Source organism: Papaver somniferum, chromosome 11 (assembly GCF_003573695.1).
Source record: "Papaver somniferum cultivar HN1 chromosome 11, ASM357369v1, whole genome shotgun sequence".
Classification (NCBI taxonomy): domain Eukaryota; kingdom Viridiplantae; phylum Streptophyta; class Magnoliopsida; order Ranunculales; family Papaveraceae; genus Papaver; species Papaver somniferum.
In genome coordinates this window covers 132,234,016-132,260,748 of record NC_039368.1, presented here as the reverse complement: position 1 = coordinate 132,260,748, position 26,733 = coordinate 132,234,016, and the positions used below count along the sequence as shown (strand labels likewise).

The 26,733-nt window shown below is 35.8% G+C and overlaps 2 protein-coding genes across 6 annotated transcripts; one reads left to right on the top strand and one right to left on the bottom strand.

The window, feature by feature from the left end:
* Positions 1-5,735: 5,735 nt before the first annotated feature.
* LOC113321568 (probable WRKY transcription factor 30) lies at positions 5,736-7,060 on the top strand. The gene is made up of 2 exons (XM_026569455.1): positions 5,736-6,277; positions 6,388-7,060. Exons 1-2 carry the CDS (start codon positions 5,853-5,855, stop codon positions 6,956-6,958), a joined length of 996 nt encoding a protein of 331 aa, XP_026425240.1. The 5' UTR covers positions 5,736-5,852; the 3' UTR covers positions 6,959-7,060.
* A 6,509-nt stretch (positions 7,061-13,569) lies between these two features.
* LOC113323883 (probable WRKY transcription factor 30) lies at positions 13,570-26,068 on the bottom strand. Of its 5 annotated transcripts, none has more exons than XM_026572231.1 (4): positions 23,663-24,852; positions 23,467-23,512; positions 23,166-23,291; positions 13,570-13,644 (listed from the first exon to the last, which is right to left on the bottom strand). In XM_026572231.1, the coding sequence occupies exons 1-4, from the start codon at positions 23,694-23,696 to the stop codon at positions 13,611-13,613; spliced, it is 240 nt and encodes a 79-aa protein (XP_026428016.1). In that variant the 5' UTR covers positions 23,697-24,852; the 3' UTR covers positions 13,570-13,610. The 5 variants fall into 5 exon arrangements, 3 of the variants coding, with proteins under 3 accessions (XP_026428016.1, XP_026428014.1, XP_026428013.1); XM_026572229.1 differs by having other exon boundaries at positions 23,739-24,852; XR_003347895.1 differs by lacking the exons at positions 13,570-13,644; positions 23,166-23,291; positions 23,467-23,512 and adding an exon at positions 25,529-26,068 and having other exon boundaries at positions 24,382-24,603; positions 24,730-25,418.
* Between the last annotated feature and the right edge of the window lie 665 nt (positions 26,069-26,733).

Below are 26,733 nucleotides of genomic sequence, written 5' to 3'. Positions count from 1 at the left end.
ATTGGTAACGCACAACCTGCAAAACTTAATCATATGTAGGCGACTAACAGAGGCAAGAATGGGAATACAAATTTAAATATGAAATGTTATTCGCCTTCACATGATAGACTCATGCAATATATTATTATCATTGGATTAACTATAATTGTTGGAAAGAACATCATTTTTCTTTTGATTCATGATCAAGTGCAGGTTCAAAACAAAGGTAAATATAAAAAGAGGATTTACATTAAAAGCTTAGGAATATAAATTGAAGAAAAGATCCCAAAGATTAGGGAGAATTTAACGTACAAAGGAGGAAAAGAAAGAAAAAGGAAAAGGATCTTCACAAAGTGCAGCTATTTCCCGCCCATATCATCTTCACCTTCTTCTTCAACCTAAAAATCACTACTATCTTCATCCTCAGTTTCTTCATACTCCTCATACTCTGTCTCACAATCAGAAAATTCAGAATTTTCTTCATTAGAAGGAACTTCATCAAAGTCGAAATACGGTGGAGGAATATTATGATCAACACAAAGATTCTCTGCGTACTCCTTGACATGTGCATCACGCAGAAGAAGTGCGTCTTTATTCAAATTAGAAACAGTAACCATCAACTTCTTCTTTATTCTACGGTATTTAGAATCTCTGGAAGAAACCTTCTCCTTCAAACTCTCAATTTCCGCGAGATTCTTCTTCTCGATGTCTGCGAAAGAAAATAAATAGATTAAAACCACGTAGTAGTAAAACTCAGAGAGTAACACAAAAACTGAAAACATTATAGAAGAATTATAAGCAACCTTCTTTCTTAGAAATAATAATCTTAACCAATTCGGCATGATCAGACTCTAGGATAATATTTGTAGATAAACCATTCCTAGCGTTATCAATAACCCTAGCAGCCCACTAAAACTCATCATCATTCTCTATGAGCAGTCGAGAACGAATAACGTTCTCTCGATTAATCAGGGCGTTATTATCGCTTATAGCCTGATCCCTCTCCACTTGAACTTGAAGTTTGACCTCATGAAAATCCTTTAAAGCTTGTGCACCCTTAAGAACATTATTATCCTTCTCAGTTATGAGAGCGTTCCTTTTCACCTCCAAAATCTTAATCTTTTCCTTGGCATTACAATAGCGACGCCTAAAGCCATTATTAACGGATAACATACTCCTATGCTCAGCTTTAAGAATTTCATATTTTGACTTCAATTCCGCAGGTTTAAGAACTTCTATTTGATGTTATTCAAGGAGGAGTTAAGACGCTCTAAAAGGATCTCATCTTCAACCGGATAATTAATGGCTTCATCACTTAAGTTGTAAATCTCTGCAAGCACATATAATTAAAGGGGGCGAAAATGACACATCAATACAAGAGGGGAAGCAACAAAAGACTATATACCAATCAACTGATTATTCCTTTCACGAAGTTCAACAACATCTTTAGAATATGTAGAAATCTCAGCTTTGAGTTTAAGATTCTCATCCTCAAGAGAACGAAGTTTTCTATGAAGATCTGAAGTGACGACATGAGATATAAGGGCACTCTGCGTCAATATAAAATAGGCGTTAAAATAAGCACAAAGCGTAAAAGTATCGTAAAAGTAGGCGCGACAGTATAGAAATTACCAAAGATCCAAGTGCGAACTGAAAGCTAGGGCTTATCGCAGAGGAAACTCCTCGCAAAGACTCATGACTCAAAGAAGGAGCATCACAAATCTTAGCAACCTCTTCGCATGTACGAGTCAATGCTTCGTCATTGATGGCTGAAAAAGAGTCGGAGAAAATATTGTTGCCCTATAGAAGATGTGGACTCGGAATTGTCAGGAGGAAGCTGAGCATCATCATTAGAATGAGAGTCTAAAGGAACCAGTGAAGATGTCTTCCGCTTCTTAGAAGTATACTTAGAGACAGTCTTCTTAATCATGCCCTTAGATAGAGGGGCACCAACATCAGAACCATCATCGTCTCCATCCTCCACCTACACGCATAATGAGAGATAAGAAACAGAGGTAACGATATTGTTCAAATTAAAATAAGAGTGTTCCTTACTTCATTATTACGCAAATTTGACGCCTGAGACGCATTTCTGTTAGCCTTCTTTTTTTCTGCTTCGCAACCTGAAACCAGAGGAAATAATAAGGGAAACAAAGAACAAAGGAAAGGAAATAAACAGAAGGAGAAAGTTCAAAGCATCATACCACATCTTTATCTTCGGGCCATATAAATTCCCAAGGCTTGTAAGCAGCAAACTTCTCAGGAAGAGGAAGAACTGACCCATCAACAGCCTTACCCGGAATATAAGGGCCCTCTAGGATAACAGGATACTCCACCCAACGAGTATCCTTTGAACGACGCGCATAGTCATTAGGCGTATTATGAAAATCAACGTCCCGCATGATTCTCTTGTCCTTTGCGATACCACCCGCTCTCGTCAAACGGATTCCCCAATGGTATTGATCATTTTTTACGATGGCGACATCATAGTGAGTAAAGAAGTTCTCCACTGTATATTCTTCCTTGTTTAAAGGTTTAGACCACTTGAGGTAGGAAAATTCCAATCCAGACGCAGGACGAGAGTACTCAACCATTATTCTAATACAGTCCTCGCTCAATTGGAATACACCACGCGAAAACCCCGCATCAGACAGAAGCTCATAAAAGAAGGGAATTTGAGGGTCATAAAGGGGAATGGGAAGACCAGCAGAAAGTTGGCCAAGCGAAATGATGATTTTACTATTACCCCATTGATCCAGCGAAAACCATTCAGGACCAAGCACAAAAGTAGGTTTTGATCCGGGAGGAACTGATAATGTGAAACCCCTATGCTCAAATTCGTCTTTCAATATATCAAATTCCTTAGCGTTTTTCCAGCCGGGTTTAAGACCCATTATTAGAATGGGGATGGAAGATGAAAATTTAAGAAAGATGATTAAATCAATCAAGATCAGGATGATCAAGATGATGATGAAGAATAGAGTTTGAAAGTATTAGATAAAGGATTGGAAGAGAATGCCAAGAAAGTGGTAAAGAACAATCAAAGATTAGGTGGAAAAAGATGAACAACAACAGTAGATAAGAGTTGCAGAGAAAGAAAAAATATGAAGAGAGGAGGTAAAAAGAAAGAAGGGAAAACATGCCACAGTAAATAAAGGGTTTTTATCCCAACTCCCGAGATATTTCTTTCCATCAGTGCATTAATTAAGAACGGAAGAATATGAAAAGTCGGTTATCTGGGACGTGTCAGATAGCAGGTGGCAGAGTTATCATGCGTAAGTTGTCATGCCGAAATTCCGGAAAAATTGTCAACCAAAAGGAATACGAAAAGATGAACTGGTGGGGCAAAACAATAAACTAGAGTTTCTCATACCACACTTTCTACCAAAAGAACAATATGAGAAGAGGCAAAATGTGGGTACAAAATACCGCACACTCGTTTGGTATGCGAAGCAATTCTTTTAGTAGCAAGCGAACACGAATGCGTACAACATATCCAAGATGACGAACCAAATGACGTCACCTAGTCACGATAATAGTGTGAAGATTTATGCCGCAGTAAAGAAACCGTGCGATAATATAAATGTTCAAGCGACATTGACGCGCCCCAGATCCGAAAATAGGGGTTTTATTAGTTGTCCTCCACTATGTAATCTCCTATAAAAGGAACGAGAGACCCTTATAGTAGAGAGATCTTTTTGGTGAGCTAAGGATAGATATTTGGAGAGAGAGAGAGTTATTTGTTTTCCAAGTTAGAATTTTTTGTTCTCATCTTTGTAATTGTTTTATGTTTTAATTAATAAAGTTCTCGAGTACTTCACCATGATTTCTTAGATTACTCCATACATTATTTTTAAGGTGTAGTTGTAGGGTTTCTCGCAACTACAGAAGACATACTTGTATTCAAGCATCACATCTACAACCAGGACAACCAAGAAAAAACCCTGAACAACACGATGAGAAACGACAGAGAAAATCACAAGAAACACTAATTGATTTTCAAGCTAATCGTCATGTTAAACCGAAGGACATCGGTATGATACAAGCAATGCTAAGATCACCCTCATTCCCGTTTCCTTCAGCTTCAATACCCATTCCATGTTTTGAGAAAGATAGTAACAACGACCATTTCTCTTCATTGAGACCTGATAGTCTCTTCACGTGCAGTCCTTTTTCATCTCCTTCAATTCTAGGATCCAATCCATCATTTCCCCTTTTAGAGTGAATGACTCAGAAGGTGGACACAGTTTACAAACTTCAGAACACGATCTACGTGAATTCGCCTCAGCATTGGACTCTCCAAGTCTTTATTTGGATTGGGATGGGATTCTTTTGATGGCTTTCGCTATTCCTCGTTTAATATATAGTGTTCACAATTTCTGTTCAATTAGCTCAATATGTGTATCATCCATCAATAAACACATTTACAACTCAGGCATATTAGGGATGTTTTGGTGTGTATGCGGGATGCAACATTATAACCTCAATTAGTCCTTGGAACAATTCCTATATGTCTATAATTTTTGGTGCTTCCACAAAGAAACTGCCCTCCAGATTATCATGTTTCCCCAATTTTCTAATAACAAATGTTCGACAAGATCAAAACTTATTCGATCCTTGGGTATCCCACATACATGCATATCCTGTCTTTCCCGGTTGACATCCTAGCTAATTCTCCTGCATATTGGTGGCCTCTACCTAAAGACAAAATAAGAGTATAAGTATCAATCAACACTCTATACAACATACACGGATATATACCAAAACAATTGATACCAAAATGAAGCATATCAATTATTACACCTGCATTAGTAATCTTTGCTTTATTTTTAATCAAGAATGTTAATTTATACAATTTGGGAGTTCGGACCATTAAAAGATATTATTGTTATCTTTGATTAGAAAAATACGGACAACAAAGTAATGACGTTAGAACAACCGGTGAAACCTCTCCCATGTGTTATCTAGTTGTCACAGCGGGGTTTATGTTCAATGAAATCATGTACGTAATTGCACAATCTAATCGTCAAAAATATTTTACTCAGGTATGTAGATCATCATTTTCTGAAAAGCTACGTATGTCTAATGTGAGCTACGTGAGATCTCTTGATTTACACCTAGTAATCAACTAAATGTTCCATTAAAATATCTAATCTCTACGCCCCCCAAGTATATTCCACTAAGATGATAACTACTCTCATTAGAATACTCACTCTATGTATCTCCATATTCGTACTGTATTCCTCTGGAGACGACGAGTACCTGTCGCCATTTGGTGATGTGCAGAGATAATTCAGTTTAATATAGATTAAGCAGGATAATCACTACTTAATTAATTAGAAATCTTGTCATCTAGCAAGATATTTTGTATTCTACATGACGCATACACGTTATAACCCTAATCAGCAGTGGACCAAAACCAAATTCAGATTACACTGAGATTAGTGATTAATTACAGTCTAATTACATCTTGTACTTATGGAATAATGTCAATGGTATACGTTCACATGGGAGTTTCGCATGGAGGTTTTCCACCTGCCAGTATACGTAATCACCATGACATCACTTCCAGTCAAGAATACGTGGACATGGCAAATCTAGAGATAGATTTTGCAATGGACAACATCATCATGGAACCAAAAAAAGACTAGTCTTTCGTGGAAAAAACTTACTACTCGTTTTCTTGTTCTTTTCTCTACTTTTAGTCAAGCTTTTCTTTCACTCGTCCATTCTTCTTAATATTCCCTATAAATCCACATTCTTCCTCATCATTCATCACTCCTAACCTCTCCCTCTCCTTTTGATTTTCTATCCAAACACAAATCTCCCAACTTCGAATTTTTGGTTCAGAAAATAGAGTAATTTTATTGAAAATGGAGAAGAATACAAGCAGGAGTTATATGGAACAAAAGCCATTGATACTCAATGAGCTAACCCAAGCTAAAGAGCTACTAAAACAATTAGAATCTCAACTTGATGCTGGCAACTTGTTACTACCTAAAATTTTATCATCGTTTGAGATCTCTCTTTCCATGTTAAGTGCAATCAACTCGGAAGGTGGTACTCAGTCGCAGACAACCGGATCGACCGAGTCTCCACGTTCGGTTAACGGAAGTCGGAAAAGAGATTCCGGTTCTGATCTACTCATCGGAAACCCCTCCAAAAAGAAGAAAACTATACAGAGATGGACTGAACAAGTGCGGGTATGTGAACAGACGGGACTGGAAGGACACCTAGATGATGGGTATGGTTGGAGGAAATATGGACAGAAAGACATTCTCGGAGCCACTTATCCAAGGTGAGCAAAACAAAGAATTTCTAATCTTGATTATGATTTGATCAAAGATTGAAAATTTCCATCAATACAAATTTTATCTGTCTAATTGTATGCTATTTCTGCATTTTCAGAGGCTATTACAGATGTACTCATAGAAATGCTCAAGGATGTTTAGCAATGAAACAAGTTCAACGATCTGACGAAGACCCATCGATGTTTAGTGTCACGTATCGCGGAAGACATACTTGCATTCAAGCTGTACATTTGCTATCAGGGAAATCGCAAAACAGACATGATCATCACGATCAGAAACGGATGAAATCGCAAGGAACACTTATCAATTTTCAAAAAAGTTGTCATAATAGAACAGAAGATTTCAATACAACAGCACAAGTAGTACTCAATTCATCTTCACTTCCATCTCCTTCGGCTTCAGTACCCATTCCAAGTATAGAAAAAGAAAATGATAACAACGACAACAACAATTTCTCTTCGATGACACCTGATAATCACTTCATGAGTAGTTCTTTTACTTCATCTCCATCAACTTCAGTATCAAATTCATCAATTTCTCCTAACAGTTTTGGAGAAGGACAGAGTTTGCAGAATTCAGAATTTGATCTTAGTGAATTCACTTCGGCATTCGACCCTACGGATCTTTATTTGGATTTCGATTTTCTTGATTCTATATGTTCTATTTGATATGTTGCAGTTCCATTGTGATTTTCATTAAATTATCACAAAATTGGTTAAAAAAACCAAAATCAACAATTTCGGTATGAAATGGACAGTTAGATTTTGATACTGTTTAAATGGACAAAAATGTAGAAATAGGCAGGATGTAACCAGTTTCATCGTACCCATTTTCAAATATTTTTTCTTATTTTTAATTTACAAAGGATGAAACCAGTTTCATCCTTACTATTTTTTTTGGTCATTTCACCCAAACTATTTTTTACTCGTCCATTTGAACCGTGATTTAAAAATATTTGGACAAATGACCCATTTTCTGTTAAATTATGAAGTGCCAAGAAATAACTTTGAGCTTGAAAGTATGACCAAATATATCTACGGAAAATGGGTCATTTGTCCAAATATTTTTAAATCACGGTTCAAATGGACGAGTAAAAAATAGTTTGGGTGAAATGGCCAAAAAAAATAGCAAGGATGAAACTGAATTCATCCTAGCTTAAATTTAAAAAACTGATTTTGGTCTTTTTAACCAACTTTTTACTTTTTCATTTTCCCCATTTGATGACGTTATTGGTCATTTACATAGTTTTAACAAATTGTACTTTAGATATAGCCTACGAGGTTATTGAATCATAAAGAAAACCATCTTTTGGAACTGAATGGCTTAACGCCTTGGTTACGTATTCTGCAATTCCGAGGCTTGTTAATTTAAATTTCTTTTGAGACTGATCTTCACATCAGCATATGTAGTAGTGGTCCTAAACTGGTAAGACCAACTGAGATCACACTTTACATTATTCAGATTCAGCATTATATTTTCCTTCCTTGTGATTGGTCTTGAGATAAAAAAACTTTTTGGTTATCAATAGACATGTATGTATGCTCTTAAACTTTTCTAACCTTCAAGTTTGTTAGGAAACATGGTACAGAAATTACTGGTTCTGTCTAGGGAAACCATTGTTTTTCCTTTCATATAGATTTTTTTGGTTTCTCTTGATATCTTAGTTAACTTCTCATTGTCAGTGACCTTAGCTAAAGGTGTAACAGACTAACAGATGTTGTTTTTGGGGCCATCAAAAATTCTAAACTGGTGAAAACTAATAGATTTCTTGATACCGATTACTGATTAATATTGCTACATAAGATTTGAATAACTAGATACAGTTTATTTCGTGATAAGCATATGAGATAGTTAACTTGTCAGATGGAGTAATCGGGTGGTTAATAGTCTTATTTTTACCTTAGATTTGAGACACTCTCTTTCTCACCACTCTCTTTCGAACAAACTATATATATGTTGTAGTAGCAAGCCGTGTATTCACCGAACAAAATTATAAAGCCTTGTTAAGTGGAAGACTGTTGTGAAGGTGTTCTTTGTTATTCTGATGTTATGTAATTTGCCAACTAGTGCGTTTTTGAGTACTGCTGCATTGTTGATATGTTACGACTCTTAATTAATCTTTGTTAATCTGCTTTGATATGCAGCGTATAAAGAGATTTTGATGTTGATTCGCTTTATATGTTGTTATGCAGCTTTATTTGGTAATCTTAGTTCGTATTCCATCATTGTAGATGATGATTGAAGAAGAAGGTCATATGAATAGCTTTTGATGATGATACTCTTATATGAAGAACACAGTTACGTGAAAAACATGGAATTATGCTGGATTCACCGTCGATTTTGAAAGGAATAGAACTCTTGTTTCTATAAATTCCTTTGTGCCTAGCAGGATACTTTGTTTGTTCATTTTTTCCTAGTTAGATTGGCAGTACCATTGGGTACATATTTAGATAGGCTGGCTCTTATTTGCTGTGTTGTTGCAAGATTTATTTTTTATTTTTGTGAAGCATTTTCTGTATACACAGTAGTAACAACTAACCAGAAAGTCAAGAACCAAAAAAAAAAAAAAAACGGTTATACCCGCCACCCTATCCTACCCGACCCGCCAATTAATGGGTCGGATAGGATCTTACCCGTTTAATGGCGGGTAGGGTGGAGGGTAAAAAATTTCTTACCCGCCATTTAGCGGGTAGGGTGGCGAAATAGGCCATATCCTACCCACACTACCCGTTGTGCAGCCCTATGCGCTACTTTCATTCATAATATTTTTTTCTATAAAAAAATGTTAAAAATATTAATACAAAAAATTCGTGGTTACGATGAAGCAATTCGTAATTATTTTCTTTTGCTTGATAGAGAAAGATTATATATATCAAAACCTCCAAATGGATATATATTACACAAAATTGGTTAAAAAGACCAAAATCAACAATTCCTGAATGAAATGGACAGTTAGATTTTGATAATGTTTAAATGGATAAAAATGTAAAAATAGGCAGGATGTAACCAGTTTCATCGTGCCCATTTTCAAATATTTTTTCTTATTTTTAATTTACACAGGATGTATCCAGTTTCATCTTTGCTATTTTTTAAATTTAAGCTAGTTTCATCCTTACTATTTTTTTTTGGCCATTTCACCCAAACTATTTTTTACTCGTCCATTTGAACCGTGATTTAAAAATATTTGGACAAATGACTCATTTTCCGTTTATATTAATGAAATTTGTAATATTCTTCAAAAGAATATATTAATTAAATTTGTTCTTCAAAAGAATATATTAATTAGATTTGTTTGTACTTGTAGTGTTCTTCAAAAGGATATGAACGAGCGAGCCTAAGAATCCCACAACAGTGTGGTTTATATGTGGAAAGGAATGAATTTATGAGATTTGTATTGTTCTGGCATTCAATCTGCAATGATAGGTCTAGGAACAGCACTACTGATTTTGTTCTCGACAAACCACTATTGATGTTTTTGGATTCTCGTTTAATTCCCTCTCAATGAGGGAAAACAATTTTGGAACATCTAGGGGGAAAACCAAATGCATGGACAGACGGCCCTTCAAGTTGAAGAGGGTTCCATTATTGTTTCAAGGATTTCTCTGTTGAACTTTCTTTAGTCATGGATAGGAATTTCACTTGACATTTCGTACTTTCGTCCCACGTTCTTACTGGGTCTCTTGCAAGACCTATGTCCCTACGTGATCGGCATCTAATCAAATATCTTGTCTTTTAACAACATAAATCGAAACTACTCCACAGTCCACATATCATTATGTTCAAACTCTAAATATTTGGGAGAGTAAGAAGATGAAAATTCATTATTTTGTGTTGCACCACATATCAATGATCCGCGTTTAACAACAGTTATTAGTACCAGTCATTGGACTTTGAATATCAATTAGATTTTGTGTCCGTGCTACGTCCGGGCAGCTTCGCAAACTTGGTTCAACAATTCAATTTACAACTACAAACTACAAATACAATGCATCACAGCCTCTTTCTTTGATTTGGTAAATCTCGGCTTTGTCTCGCCCAAATCCTCATTTGATTTGGTAAAGCTCGGCTTAGCCTCACCCAAAAGCCAACACTTTGCGGATGCCTTGTTTAATTTGCACAAATTAGAAGCCTACTAACTATGAATAGCTACATTATGAAAGGAAAAAGTAAGAAAAGTTGCGGTACGTTGCCAGTTTTCTTGAAAGGAAATCTCCCTGTTTGTACGAACAGAAGTATAAAGACTTCCTCTCTGCCTATTCCGCTCTTTGGTTCTTTGCCTATAATAAAAATAAATTTACTAAACTACATATGATATACAAAATCCTCATACCTACAACCCGCGTTATGGCAATCAAAGATGGATCAAATTAACCAACAATAACTAATGACTTACATAAGTATTCAGAAATTGATCAATGTTTTTGCAATCTTTAGATAACGGCAGCAGTAGCACTTAATAATCCATTGTATTCAGAAATTAATCAACAATAGCGGAAGCCATAATACAAAGTATGCGACTGGAAGTAGATCATATTACCTTGACCTGCACCGGAGGATTAAGATGAAATTAGATCAACGAAAATGGAATGCCATATGTCACATCCAAGGCTTCTGCAAACTGTACAGCATTCTAAGCTGACGTACAACAAATTCTATTTGCTCCAACATGACAGAGAAAGTAATAAACAAAAAATTGAAACAGGAGATTTTACATTTTTACAATACCAAAAGAGGGTTCACGCATTTACAAAGAAGAAAATGGATATGGCTGCCACAGTACGCCTAAGCATAACAAAGAAAAATGAATATTAATATAAGGTTAAACGATTATCCTTATGTGCAACTAATTATCGCTCTTGCTTTTCCAACTCCCCCACAATGTAAATGCTTAAACTATAAAATGTTACCGGTTTCTAGAGCTAAAAAAGAGATCTAAATCGTTGGCATATATTCACAAAATGTGTCGCCATTTACCATGGAAAAATAAAAGGACTGGTACGTACACTGGTGGGCTGGTAGCAGCCTTCCTCCTTACTCGGAAATGAATAGTAGGACTAACAGGGCATCAGTGAGTTAAGTCTAAAAAAAAGTATGCACTTTCTTCCGCTAGTCATAGATATGGGATCAAAACGGGATGGAATTGAATTAAAGTTCCAGCATGATCGACGCAACTAATGTAGACATCCACTTAAACATTAGTTATAATGTAAATCATAAGAACATGTCCATCTAATAATTAGACACCTTGCATTAGATACATTCCTACTGGTAATCACAGACAACATAAATGCAAAAATATCCTTACCACATCAGGTCTAGGGAATAGATATGTGCAAATTCAAACAAATCTAAAAACAACTTGAATATTCAATTACACCATCACAGACTGAACATTATACATATTGAAAAAGAATATAACCTTGTTAATGGATCTCAAACTCGTATTTGCTGATTTGCTATATAGATTTGTGCTTGGCAGGATTCAAATGCACTGACGGAATGCTTAACATGACAGCCCATCCTGGTTGTCAGAAAAAGCAACCTTACAAAAACCAAAACACAAACAAAAAATCAAATATGATTAAACAAAAAATTATGATTGCCACAAAAAAATTAATCAAATCAGATTAAATAAGTAAAACCCAGTCTTCGAGGATATAGATGAAACCATGTTTCTCAGAGATGGGAGAAGAAAGGTAGAGGTGGTAGTGTATAGTTGATTATGTATCTTGCCTTATTCCATCACCTCATGTTTTAGGGTTTAGCTCGATCCCCATATGAGGGGAAGTAAAATTTTAGAGTATATCGATTTTCAACCTTTGAACATATACCAAAAACTGAATTAAAAAACTCGAATTAAGATGCATAAAAATCTTACCCGGATTCCCTTCATAGTGTAACCATTGTTATTGATGTAGTACTTAAGATACATCTTTATCTTCTTTAAGTGATTGAAAAGAAACCTGGATTTACATTGATAAAACCATAAAAAATTTAAGTTAGCAAGTAAACATTATTTAACTAATTGATCAAGCTTAAAGCAAAAGTCAATGGAGCCTGACAGATGATGCCTTATTGTTCTACTTAGTTAAAAGATTAATTAAAATCAAAATACTACCAATTAGCATCTGAAGACTTGCAACAGTGCAACATGCAAGACTTATTATTTCAACAAACTAATTACATAAGGTCTATGAGATCTAGCTAAATGGGCTTTGGAAATTCAAATTAACATGCAACCGGAAACTCTACTTATTTGCTAACTATAAAGCTTGGCATTTTTATTAAATTTAAGCTACCAATTATCTGGGGTATAAATATAGTTTCAGCATCCACTGTTTTGTACTGTTGGAGCTACTACGACTTTAACAGAAGCAGCTCTTCATAGTTTCTCAGTAATCAGACTTAGCCTTTGGTTTAGGATTATTCAAATCTGGTGGAGCTTCTGCTGGTCCAGTAACTGACGGCATGCACAACTTTCTCTACCACTTTTGTATACATAATTTCAATTCTCTCTTATTTCTCACTTGATCACTTGATTTTAGCCTCCACAGATATAGTTTGTGAAATGGAAGGCTACAGGGGATATGAGCACTGAAAAATGCCTAGCACTTACACATCCGCTTGGATGTCATAGTTCCCCCTGGACTCTTCTACATGCCCAGCACTTATACTTCAACGCTATAATATATGGAACACTCCTGCAAATTTCACCCAAGCATCCATATTAGGCAAACAGAATTTATGCTTCCTAATTAACTTCCTAATCGAAAGTCATCAATTAAAGCATGTCAAAAAGTTAAAATGTGAATAGGTGTCTCAACAGTAACAAAAAGTGATACCAAATATTCACTTGCACATTAATAATTCTAGAGCTTTGGTTAACAATGAAAAATTGTTAATGTACGTGCATCTTAAATCAATATTATATATGCTATGAGATTTCTCATTTTAGTTCTTATATTTCCAATTCACATATAACTTTTTGTCCAGTGCCTGAACACAACAGAACATTGGAATTGTTCAGAAAAAATCAAATGACAATGGATGTGATGATATTATTGTATGGCATTGTAACATCACATTAAAAAAAAAAACTAGACCAAAAAATTACCAGTATCTAACAGGCTTGCGCACCTGGAGCAACAGGTGGTAGCATGACCAAAGCATCTGGCACACGGATGAAAATTAGGTTTTGAAAAAATGTTAACAGGAAAAACAACACTGGCCGAAAATTTGGTGAGAAACAAAAGTTCGTTCGATAACCTGGTCAGGGGCTTACTATAGCTGCAAAGACCAAACTGAAGGACAACAAAGCCATCACTTGACAGTTGCGAATTGAGGTTCAATATTGCTGCGAAAAAAACTCACATAATTAAAACATACTCCTTCCGTTCTTTTTTATTAGGCTGGTTTTGTTTTTAAACAAAATTAAGAAAATTAAGAAAACTAATCATTGAAAGTGGTCCTCATAACACTTGTAAATAAAAGAAGTGGAGTGAAATGGTCCCCATGACAGTTGTAAGCAAAAGAAGTTAAGTGAGATGGTCCACATGACATTTGTCATCAAAAGAAGTTAAGAGAAAAGTGGTCCCAAAAACTAAAGTAACATTTGACTTTCCCAATTAGGAAATCAGCCTATTTTTTTGAAACTAATATTTATAGAAACCAGCCTATTATTTAAGAACGGAGGGAGTATTAATTAGACCTAGATAGCAACATTGTAAATAAATTGTGAGCGACTTCAACGTGATTGTAGTTGCAGGAAATCCTACACTACACCCCTCACAAGATTTCATTAATATTCAACTCATTTTAAATTAACAATCTTAATTTTATTGATCAATCTTTGAAAATCTTACAAGAAAAGATAAAGGAATCAAGAATAACCACTGCTCTAGATTTTCTCTCTCCTATTTCCTTGCTTCTCACTCCGAAAAAGATCTCTCCTTTCCTTTACAATGGAACGGATATTTATAGGGAATTACATAGTGGATGACAGCTAATCTGTCCTTTATTTTCGGATATGGCTTGCGACATTCTCACAACCTTACAAATGTTAATCTCGCAAACTCTCTAATTTTCGCAGAACCATTACATTTTTCTCATGATTTTAGCTGACGTCGTTTATTATGTTATTTCTGAAATTGTTCTGCGACACTGTTGTGTTGTGTTGTTGATAATTTCGCTGAGGAATTATTGTTGCGATATTCTGATCCTACATCTTGCCTCTTCTCATATCTTCTCTGCGAAGTAGATAATGATGTGAGAATTGCCGCAACTGTCCATCTCATCATATTCTGCATTTATCACACGTATCCTTTCTTCCATTTATTTCTTGACACGTCTTCTGTAACCGCTGATTTTCAACCGCTCACGTCTTTTCGCATTAATGGTGTTTATTTCTTCGAGTAAAAAAAAATCTCCTTTATATATTCTTCTTACTCTTCTTTCCATTTTCTTTTTACTTTCTCTTCTCTTTTTACTTTCCCATATCTGCAACTCTTTTGTTCTTCCGTAAGTTCTGCTATTGTAATTCTTCCTTCTTTAATTTTCTTACTTTTTATTCATTTCCATACCCTATATTCAGATATGCCTCCAAGTGGCCACAAACATGAGAAAAACTTAAAAGACGTCCAAAAAGATCTTGCTGAGAAAGGTTTCACACTTTCTACCATTCCTGGTGAAAGTGCCAAGTCAATTCTTTCTATCAAACTTTTCTCTGATCAATATTGTGATGATCAATTAATCATAATTTCGCTAGGTCAAATTCTCACAGGTCTCCCCATTCTTCTTTGTGACCCAGATATTCCTCTGTTCTATGAAATTCTCGCTCACTCGGGATTTTCGCGAGCTATCTTCCAATTGAGTAGGGATTGCATCCGTCTGATGCTAGAGTTCGCTAACCGTGGTGCTGGTAAAGGATCTCTTTACTCCAAAGAATTTAGGGATCCTAAATTCGCAGACTTGGAGATAATTGCTGAAAAATACACAACAGCGAGTTTCTTTGAAAATTATGAATTGATCTCCATGAAGAAAGAGAATACTCGCTGCGGTATTCGCTTGAAAAGGAAAGATAATATTAATGAAGCTAAAATACTCATGCAAGACATTGATTGGCATTCTAGTAAGAACACAACTCCTCGCCAATCCAAAGATGATAAATGGTGTGTTTTCCCTTGATGCTGAAAGGACCTTACATTGCTGGGTCAAATGTTCTTCATGAGAATCTCGCTACTTATCAACCTTGGGTATTCTCTTGGACCGAGAAGGAGAAAGAGGTATGTTTCTTCCAGTTTCTCTCACTTTATATTTCTTTATTTATCTTTATTCTTTTGCTCGCTGATTCTTGCGAAATTCTACAGATCCAAAACTGAAAGATAGCTATCACAGGACTGGGAAGGCTAGTACCTTGTTAGCTCTTCGCTCATACACAGATGAGGTAAGAAATATTCTCTTATGATTTTAAACAGTATGTTTTGCCTCATTTCTTATTTCTATCTGTGTGAAGATTATTGCTGAAATAGAAAGCCTGCCAATGTTGCGAAGACTGGTGATAAAGGCAAAGGTGCTCTTCGCAGGGAAAAACCAACTGCTCCTCCTTCAAAGAAGAAAAATCCGTTCTTCCTCTCCTTCAAATATTCCTTCTCATGAAAACTCCGAGAGTGAAGGATGATGAGGATAATGATGACCTTGCTGCAAATGAAGATTCTCCATCTGAATCTTCTATGGCTAAGCTCTCTGGCCTCTTTTCTGATTCTTTGCAAGGAATGGGAGATAGTCAATTCGCTAATACCTGCAAAGCTCTCGCTACAATTTGCGATGTTCCTTTATTGGATGGTGATAATTCTCTTCGTGGAGTTTCTAGATCAGTGACTCCCAATTTCCTGCATTCTCTTAATAGTCTGGTATGCTTTCATTTTTACTTCTTCATTATTGTAACTCAAAATCTCTTTCTATTTTAATACTTTTTATATTTCTCGCAGGCTGGAAAAGCTTCTTTCGCTGTTGCCTCAGATCTGGAGAGGAGACGCGAAATCTTGAAAAGAAGAATCTTCAATTTCGTACAAAGAATGAGGAACTGGAAGCTGAAGTCAAATGTCTTCGCGAGAAAAACAACAACTAGAAATTGATTCTTCTTCGTATAAGAACAAAATCTCTAGTCTTCAGCAAGCTAATAATCACTCTATGGTATGTTACTTTTCTCCTTTCCCTTCATTCATTCATCCTGTTGTTTTATCTTATTTAATTGATCCTTTTTGCAGACATTTATGGTCTTTCTGATGAAGCTACCATTCTTCGTTCATTTCCTAATGCCTTGGATAATGATACCCTTCTTGAGCGTCTTAATAAATCTTTAAATAGTTTCTCAAATGATAAAATTTCATCTCTTTCTCTGAATGAACTAAGATCCAAATTTCGCCTCTTAGAAATTGACCATAGATCTAGTTTAGGCTTAGCCAACCGATTTAAGCGTCTCCTTCTTAATTCTAAAGAGAAAATCAATGAGTTAAGAACCAAAATTAGCGGTCTCATAGATGATAAGGATCGCATCTCTGATCAAGGTGCTAAGGCTTTGGCGAAATTCCAAGAGACCCTTCTTGAAGTTCAACTTGAACGAGATGAAGCTAACCGCAAGAACATCGAGCTCTGCGAAAGAGAAAACCAAATTCGTTCTCGTCTTCTTATAAGTAATGAGGATGAATTCGCTTGGGCTGCGAAAATCTTAGACGATGCCAGAAAAGATTTAGGTGTAAATGTTAGTCTCCAAGTTGAGCATACAGCCTTGATTAGAGATATGATTTCTGACAGAGAAGGTTATTAACTGTTCTTCTTCACTAATCTTTTGTTTCTTATGAATTTTCATCAAGTTATTAATTGATTGCCTTTTGCTCGCAGATTCTGAAAGTAGATATCGGAAAGATTGAGGAACTTGAAGCTGAAAAAGAGGAACTCGCAAAGAATCTTTCTTCTCGCAACGACAAGTATTCTAGATTAAAGAATCAAATCAAGATCACTGTTGCGAACTTTAAGAATGATGCTATGCATTTTCGCAATCAAACTATTCAAATGGTTTGTGATGACCATAGTATTCCTCATTCTGATTATCCTTGTCTCTTGGAGGAGATCCCAAAGAACATTCCCAGTCTGATTATTTCTGATAGCGAAGCTGATGAAGAATCTGATGGTGATGAAGGTTCTGATGGAGATGAAAGTTCTGATGCAGACGAAGAAGGGAACAAGTCTGATGAAGATGATGAAGGATCAACTAAGAAGTAGTCTTTGTTTCTTTCTTTGATCTTCTGTAATACTTGTACATTTATTCCTTCTTTCTGTATATTTGCGAATTCTTTTGATTCCCCATATTCCTTAATATATGAGTTTCTTTCATTTTGACCTGCATTCATTAAAAAAATTCTTCCTTGCAATAAGTTAATCAATATAATCATTAATTTTTGAATTTTTGTGTAAATCTATCATATGGAGACAAATAACATTTTCTAATTTCATTCATTTCCATACTTGCCTCTTTTATTTGTATCCAAATGAGAGATTTTGCAGATTTTTCTTATTTTGTGCCTCAACTTCGCAGTTGTTTATGTATAATTTCGCAATCTTATGCAGAGTGAATTTTGATTCTTTTCAAAATCTCAATCATGTGTGGTCTTATTTTGCCTTCCTAATTAAAGGTCTTATTATGCCACCTCTTGTCATTGCGACAAAATCGCAAGACGTTCTTGCACTTTCATGCAAAAACCCATGGATATTTCTTTAACTTTTTCTTTTGTATTATGGCCTCTTGAGGAATGTTGCGACAATATGACATGCCTAAATATTCTTGCGAAAATAAAGCCCCATGACATTGCCGTCTTGCAACGAAATCGCAGGACGTCTTCGCACTTTCATGCGAAAACCCATTGATCTCGTCTTATCTTTTTCTTTTGTATTGTTGCCTCTTCAGGATTGTCGCACAAATATGACAAGCCTTAATACCCTTGCGCGTAAAAAGCCTCATGACATTTGCGTCTTAAGACACTTATCAGCTCCCTAATGGAGGGTGCCGCCCTTATCTTCCCCCTGGTTGCCCCTTCAAGGAGGCGTACCTCTACCATACAAGGTTGGCTCCTCCCATCCGGTCTTAACAACAACCAGTTGTTTTCGCAGCCTCTTATCCCTTTTACCTATAGGGTTTATGGTTAAGAAACTGCACCCTAAGTGGGGTTTTCTTCGGGACGAGTGCAGTATAAGCCAAGACTTGTCAAGAATGGAAAGGTACGCTTCAAACGCCCCTGTCACTCTTGACTCAACCATGTACCTCGGCGCCTTGATCAGATTTTGCACTCCTTGGGAGAGTCCTTATTACCTTAGTCGCCCAACCTAAGTCATATGCTTAAGCTGAGACTTCAAGGTACCTCTCCTGGATGGGCTTTATTGACCCCAAATCTCCATGACTCAGGTTCCGGTGGCGGTGTAGCCTTTCCCTGAGCCATGCAACAGGTACCCCCTTATATGACGTACTTTAGGTCTTACATTTGCCTCTTCCGAAATTGTATTCGAGAACTAGGGTGTACGCCATAAAGGTTCTCCCCTTTCTCTTTTGTCATTTTTCTCTGATTGTTTTCTGTAAAATTTATTATCTCTGCGATATTCTCGCACATCATCATATCGTATTTTCATTTCGCAATCTCAATTTTGTCATTCAATAAAATGTATTTTTGAGAATTTTACTTATTGCGAGAGTTTCGCAAAAAATTAATCATTCATACATTTCTTATTTTTATTACCTTTGTCATCCTATGCTTTTTTGTTATTTTCTGCTACTGCTTCCTTGGTAGTGGTATGTTCATCATTTTTTATTCTGAGCTAGCATTAGTTTCGCAATATCTCTTCTTCTTTTCATTCGATTGCATCCACCATAAATTTCTCACTTCTTTGTGTCTCTTTGATTTTTGTCGCCAATTTGCCTTTTTATTTGCTCTTCCTTCGCAGGATTCCACCTCAGTTTCGTAACACCTCTTTCCTTCGACCCAATCTCCCTTTATGATTCCTACACCGCTGGGGTGAGGAAATTTGATGCACTGGTGGAAAGTTGAAGCTACACCTAGAATCCCATGTATCCAAGGTCGACCAATTAATGCATTGTAGGGTGATTCTACATCAACGACACATAATAGGATTTCAGAAGATATTCCCTTCAATGGAATTCGCATAGTAACCTCCCCTTTAGGCTTGTTGGCAGTAACATTAAAACCATATACCTTATATGTTGATGGTATAAGATCATCATCTCTTCCTCTCATAGTTTTATAAGTATGATAAAATAAGATGTTCACAGAGCTTCCAGTATCGATTAGAATCCTATTAATTTCCCATGAATCTTCAGCTTCATCATCCTCATCTTCTTTCGGTTTTGAATTAATTTCTAATTTTACTACCAATGGATTATCATGTACCTCTTCACCTTCGGGGATTTCTTCTGCGGTAAAAGAAATAATTTGTTTCTGCCATTCCTCTAGTGTCGAGATTTTCGCAATATTCATAATTTATCTTCCATCATTATCTCTTGCGAACACTCTACTCAAAACATTGTCATGAAAATCTTCAATTGTCTTGTATGAATGTATGATAGAGTGACAGAATAGACTCTTTGCTTTTGCACCAACTTCTATGAAGAATGTTTCCTTCTTTTTCATCGTGTTTACTTTGTGATGCTCTGGTGGTGGTGGAAATGGTTGAGATTGTGGGTGCCCTACCAAAAAGTGGTTTAGTTTTCCTTGATTTATCATTCTCAAAATAATTCTTTTTACATTTCTGCAATCATTTGTAGTATGTCCATGAAAATGATGATAAGAACAACACTCATGACTTCTGTGCTTTGGGGGTGGTTCCGTTCCCATGTTCCATGGTGTTGGTATATTATCCATCAAAATTATAGCTTCCCATATTTTCTCCACACTTGCATTTAGAGGTGGCATCTTGATTTCTTCCCATACTACCTTGTGACCTCCTTGTCCTCTATTATAGTTTTGTCTTTGACCTCCATAAGTTTCTTGTGGCTGATCGAGTCTTTGAATCTTGTTATTTCCACCACGATTGTAGAAATTTCTTTCTCTTCCATACTACTCTTGATCTCGGCTTCCCATAGCCACCAGTTTCTGTTGATTGTTACCTGTCACCTTCTCTTGTTGTACTTGTGAAGTGTTCGCCACTGTGTTTATTAGTTTGGGTAATAAGCTTGCATTCGTTGTTTGTGAACTAATGTTCGCAACTGGGTATGATTACATTTCATTTTTCCTTTCCTCTAGAGCAATATATTCTTCTTGAAGTTCTCGCAATTCAGTCATTGTGATCGTATTCTTGATTCTAAAAATTTGGATATACAATAGGTTGGTTGCAAACATAGCATTGATATATGATAAGATAAGATATCTCTCATCCACATGGCCAGCCATTTCGCTACACATAGTTCTCCATCTTTTAGTTAGGTTCTTCAAACTTTCTCCAATTCTTTGTTTTAATCCAAACACATCTTCAATACCAGGTCGCGAAGAATTATTACTTATATATGCCCCCAGGAATGTAGTCTGCAAATGATTAAAGGATTTTATTGTATTCTTTGGTAGACCTTCGAACCATTTTAACGCCTCCCTGTTAAGATGGATGCAAAATACTTGCATAATACGGCATCATGATTTTTCCATTGCAACATACACCTCACATAGGCTTTAATGTGTTGAATTTCACAAGTTATTCCATCAAAAATGCTGGTTAATGCGGGCAAATTGCATTTTGGAGGTATTCCTCCTAGTTGTACTTCCCTTGTAAATGGAGTTTTCGCAGCTTCTTCCATAGCCTCATCTAATTGTCTTCTGCCTACCTCTCCTCTATTATTTAGCATTCCTCTCATTTCTTCTAACTCTTTCAAGATTGTTTACTTACACCTGAATTTTGATCCATTGGTCTTTTTAATTTCGCCTCCCTTCTTTTGCGTTCATGTCTTTCTTCTCTCGTGAAATTTTGCATCTCTTCTTCATTATCCTCATCTCGTCTTCTTTTGCGATTCTCTTCTTCATCTCTATCTTGAATTCGCATATGATGATGTCTCTCATTTTCCCCTTCATGATTTTGTTCATTTCTTATTAATTCCATTCGCTGTCTTTCAGCCATCCTATGTACTCTATCATACTCTTTATTGATATTACCGTTATTTCGGTTTTATGTACACCTTCTTTCTCGATTGTCGTGATTGTTCTGGCGAATTTTCTCCTGAAGCTCTTGTTCTTCCATTTCCGCTCTCAATCTTTCACGTTCGCAAATTAAACGTGCTTGTGCAGCATAATGTCTTTCAATTTCTTCTTCAATCGTTTGTTGATTTCTTTGAGTTTCTCTCTCACGTATAATTCTCCTTCCTTCCTCTCGATTCCCTTCGCCATCTTTATCATTTCGTCCCTGACGTTGTCCATTCTCCGGATTTCTACCATTTTGCCTATCATCAAAAGTTTCATTTTGTGGAACGTAACGATCATTAGTTCTTTCTCTATTTTCGCGATATTCTTCATTAGGATTTGATATTTCTTCTTGAATATTGTTTCCAGCAGTAATTGTGGGTGAGTTTCGCCTCATCTCTCTTCTAATTGATCTTGAATATGATTTTGTAATACTTCTCGACCTTCTACTCTGTAGTCTCATATTTTCCATCCTCAATTCGTGATTTTTCCTTGTTATATTTGCACGTTCTTCTGCCCCAGCTCTTCTTTCTTCATGTATTCTTCGTCTCAATGTTTCTAACGCTCCAATTTCCTCATTTCCATGAATTATTCCTTCATCTGCTTCTTCATTTCTCTCTACATGTCTATGGTTTCTGGTTTGCTGCTCTTCTTCTACTTATTCTGCGGAATTTAATTGCCAAGTGTGTATACTCACCCTATCATAATCTATATTCCTTCCTTGTACTAGTGTTTGTTGAACTGGTGGTTGAATTTGATTTTCTCCATTATTTATCATTCTAGTAGATTCTCCCATTTCACTTCTTTCTCTTCCAGCAATTCTCTTTCTTCTTCTAACAGTAGTTGGTTGTTCTGATGTATTTCTTCTTCTAGCCATTTCTTCAATGTAACGAATTGCAAGAAATTATGTAAAATTCTTAATCAATCACTCCAAATCTTCACAAATCTCAATATTAATCTTCAATTTTTTCTAGAGTAATCTTCAATGTTCCCTGTTTTTAGCGCCATTATGTAGTTGCAGGAAATCTTACACTACACCCCTCACAAGATTTCATTAATATTCAACTCATTTTAGATTAACAATCTTAATTTTATTGATCAATCTTTGAACAATCTTACAAGAAAAGATAAAGGAATCAAGAATAACCACTGCTCTAGATTTTTTCTCTCCTATTTACTTGCTTCTCACTCCGAAAAAGATCTCTCCTTTTCTTTACAATGGAACGTCTATTTATAGGGAATTACATAGTGGATGACAGCTAATCTGTCCTTTATTTTCGGATATGGCTTGCGACATTCTCGCAACCTTACAAATGTTAATCTCGCAAACTCTCTAATTTTCGCAGAACCATCACATTTTTCTCATGATTTTAGCTGACGTCGTTTATTATGTTATTTCTGAAATTATTCTGCGACACTGTTGTGTTGTTGATAATTTCGTTGAGGCATTATTGTTGCGAGATTCTGATCCTACAGTGATGCCACAACTTCCCTTCATTTCTAGGAAGCCTCAAGCAGATGAAAACAAAATGACTAATTAATTAGACATGCATATACTGTTATGTCTAACTACTTGAAGCATTCTCAAGAATGCTCCATATCTAAGGGACTTGTATTCTCGCTCAGCCTAAATGTACAGTTGTTTTACCTCCCCTCCTTGCTGGTCTTGACATTTTCCCTAGTGCTGGTCTTGACATATCTAAGGGACTTGTATTCTCGCTCAGTACCTAGTGCTGCTCCAATAATAAGTCCAAGCATACACAACTCTGCAAACCTGTAAAGAAAAGGCCGAAGTGCAAATCAAATGTCCAATAAAACTCTAGAATCACAGAAACAAAAAGAACAGTTTCAATAAAACAAAAATGAGCTAATGAATTTCAATCCACAAAAGGGTTTGAGTTGTTAGATGGAAGCTAGGAGCTAATATGCAAATGAAGTTGCAAGTTTACCTCTTTGAAGAAGTGGAAGAAAAAAGGTCGCCTTCAGAGTGACTGTCTGCAAAAAGAAAAACTCTGTCAAACAATCTGGTGTTAACAGCATAAGAACCCCATCCTATATGTATAAAGTTCTCATACTATTTCATAAAGTTGAACAAAATAAACCCAAAAACAATCATGACAAAACCAAAACGATTAGGAGGCCAACCTGGCATCAGCAACCCAATCTCTAACACTGGCATTATTTTACCTTTTAACTTTATGCTCCGATTATTGCAACGTACCTGTCGAATAAGAGTACCAAGTACTCAAAATCATTTTCATCCTTTTGATCCAGACTCTAGTCCATGGTTGGTGACCCTTTTCTGAAATTATTCTTAAAATTTCAAATCAGATCCAAATAAACTAAGAAACAATTCAATTATAGAGTTGATGCAAAATGGAATCATATACATTTAAGTTTTTTCTGGGCTCATATGACATTAAACAAAACTAACTCTCGCTGTAGACCCGTGTTTTCATCCAAGAAGTATAAATTAGACAACAACATTTCTGAACCCAGTTAACTCCCGTTAATTGCACCTAATTAATAAGGGTAAAAACAATGCAACACTGAGAAAACACATGAGGTGTAAATTTTTGAAATTTGGCAATACTAACTGAGTTCATCTAGCTCTTCCCTAAAACTTCTGTCCAAAACTAAAACAAAGATAGATAAACTGCCAAAATTTACTAATTAATTCTCCTAGACAATTTTTTCCTTAATTTTATTCCCTTATCTATTAGACATTTTTTCGAGCAAACCATATATGACCTAAACTCAAACAAAGTAAAGTTAGTGCTGACTTAACATGACCTAAACAATCCAGTTGTATCTCAGGAGGAAAGAAAATCCAAGGTCTAGAATTCTTTAACGTATACCCATAGTTGTAAAATCACTTTTGTAAATAATCAATATTGATTAGTTGTGAACCCTATTCTTTTCCCTTATCTTAATGAATAAAAATCCAAATTTTCACCAAGATGATTACATCCTAAACAATCGAAGGCACAATATTGGACAGAGAAAAGGCTATATCAAGCATTGAAGTATATGTTGTTGTAGGAGTTAAATCCATTAAAACCCCAAATCACACTTGATTGCATCACCTACAGATTCAACGAAAAAGAAAAAAACAATCAGTGCAAAAATAAAAGGAAAAGCACGAAACACTAAACCATATAAAAGTAATCAGATTCAAAAACCCTAAGCAAAATAAATTTCTAAAAAACTACCTGAAACTCGAGAAATTTACATGTTGGAAAATTGCTGAAACTTTAATTGGAACTATAGAGTCAATTGGTATTCAATTTTGTGATAATTTAATGAAAATCACAATGGAACTACAACATATCAAATAGAACATATAGAATCAAGAAAATCGAAATCCAAATAAAGATCCGTAGGGTCGAATGTTGAAGTGAATTCACTAAGATCAAATTCTGAATTCTGCAAACTCTGTCCTTCTCCAAAACTGTTAGGAGAAATTGATGAATTTGATACTGAAGTTGATGGAGATGAAGTAAAAGAACTACTCATGAAGTGATTATCAGGTGTCATCGAAGAGAAATTGTTGTTGTTGTTGTTATCATTTTCTTTTTCTATACTTGGAATGGGTACTGAAGCCGAAGGAGATGGAAGTGAAGATGAATTGAGTACTACTTGTGCTGTTGTATTGAAATCTTCTGTTCTATTATGACAACTTTTTTGAAAATTGATAAGTGTTCCTTGCGATTTCATCCGTTTCTGATCGTGATGATCATGTCTGTTTTGCGATTTCCCTGATAGCAAATGTACAGCTTGAATGCAAGTATGTCTTCCGCGATACGTGACACTAAACATCGATGGGTCTTCGTCAGATCGTTGAACTTGTTTCATTGCTAAACATCCTTGAGCATTTCTATGAGTACATCTGTAATAGCCTCTGAAAATGCAGAAATAGCATACAATTAGACAGATAAAATTTGTATTGATGGAAATTTTCAATCTTTGATCAAATCATAATCAAGATTAGAAATTCTTTGTTTTGCTCACCTTGGATAAGTGGCTCCGAGAATGTCTTTCTGTCCATATTTCCTCCAACCATACCCATCATCTAGGTGTCCTTCCAGTCCCGTCTGTTCACATACCCGCACTTGTTCAGTCCATCTCTGTATAGTTTTCTTCTTTTTGGAGGGGTTTCCGATGAGTAGATCAGAACCGGAATCTCTTTTCCGACTTCCGTTAACCGAACGTGGAGACTCGGTCGATCCGGTTGTCTGCGACTGAGTACCACCTTCCGAGTTGATTGCACTTAACATGGAAAGAGAGATCTCAAACGATGATAAAATTTTAGGTAGTAACAAGTTGCCAGCATCAAGTTGAGATTCTAATTGTTTTAGTAGCTCTTTAGCTTGGGTTAGCTCATTGAGTATCAATGGCTTTTGTTCCATATAACTCCTGCTTGTATTCTTCTCCATTTTCAATAAAATTACTCTATTTTCTGAACCAAAAATTCGAAGTTGGGAGATTTGTGTTTGGATAGAAAATCAAAAGGAGAGGGAGAGGTTAGGAGTGATGAATGATGAGGAAGAATGTGGATTTATAGGGAATATTAAGAAGAATGGACGAGTGAAAGAAAAGCTTGACTAAAAGTAGAGAAAAGAACAAGAAAACGAGTAGTAAGTTTTTTCCACGAAAGACTAGTCTTTTTTTGGTTCCATGATGATGGAAGTGATGTCATGGTGATGTCATGGTGATTACTATCTCTAGATTTGCCATGTCCGCCTATTCTTGATTGGAAGTGATGTCATGGTGATTACGTATACTGGCAGGTGGAAAACCTCCATGCGAAACTCCCATGTGAATGTATACCATTGACATTATTCCATAAGTACAAGATGTAATTAGACTGTAATTAATCACTAATCTCAGTGTAATCTGAATTTGGTTTTGGTCCACTGCTGATTAGGGTTATAACGTGTATGCGTCATGTAGAATACAAAATATCTTGCTAGATGACAAGATTTCTAATTATTTAAGTAGTGATTATCCTGCTTAATCTATATTAAACTGAATTATCTCTGCACATCACCAAATGGCGACAGGTACTCGTCGTCTCCAGAGGAATACAGTACGAATATGGAGATACATAGAGTGAGTATTCTAATGAGAGTAGTTATCATCTTAGTGGAATATACTTGGGGGACGTAGAGATTAGATATTTTAATGTAACCCTTAGTTGATTACTAGGTGTAAAT

Bases quoted from the DNA above. Each gene is read 5' to 3' on its own strand.
- LOC113323883 (XM_026572228.1), bottom strand. From the start codon at position 25,953: ATGGAGAAGAATACAAGCAGGAGTTATATGGAACAAAAGCCATTGATA. The intron at 25,419-25,528 runs GTGAGCAAAACA...CTGCATTTTCAG, and splicing joins CTCGGAGCCACTTATCCAAG to AGGCTATTACAGATGTACTC.
- LOC113321568 (XM_026569455.1), top strand. From the start codon at position 5,853: ATGGAGAAGAATACAAGCAGGAGTTATATGGAACAAAAGCCATTGATA. The intron at 6,278-6,387 runs GTGAGCAAAACA...CTGCATTTTCAG, and splicing joins CTCGGAGCCACTTATCCAAG to AGGCTATTACAGATGTACTC.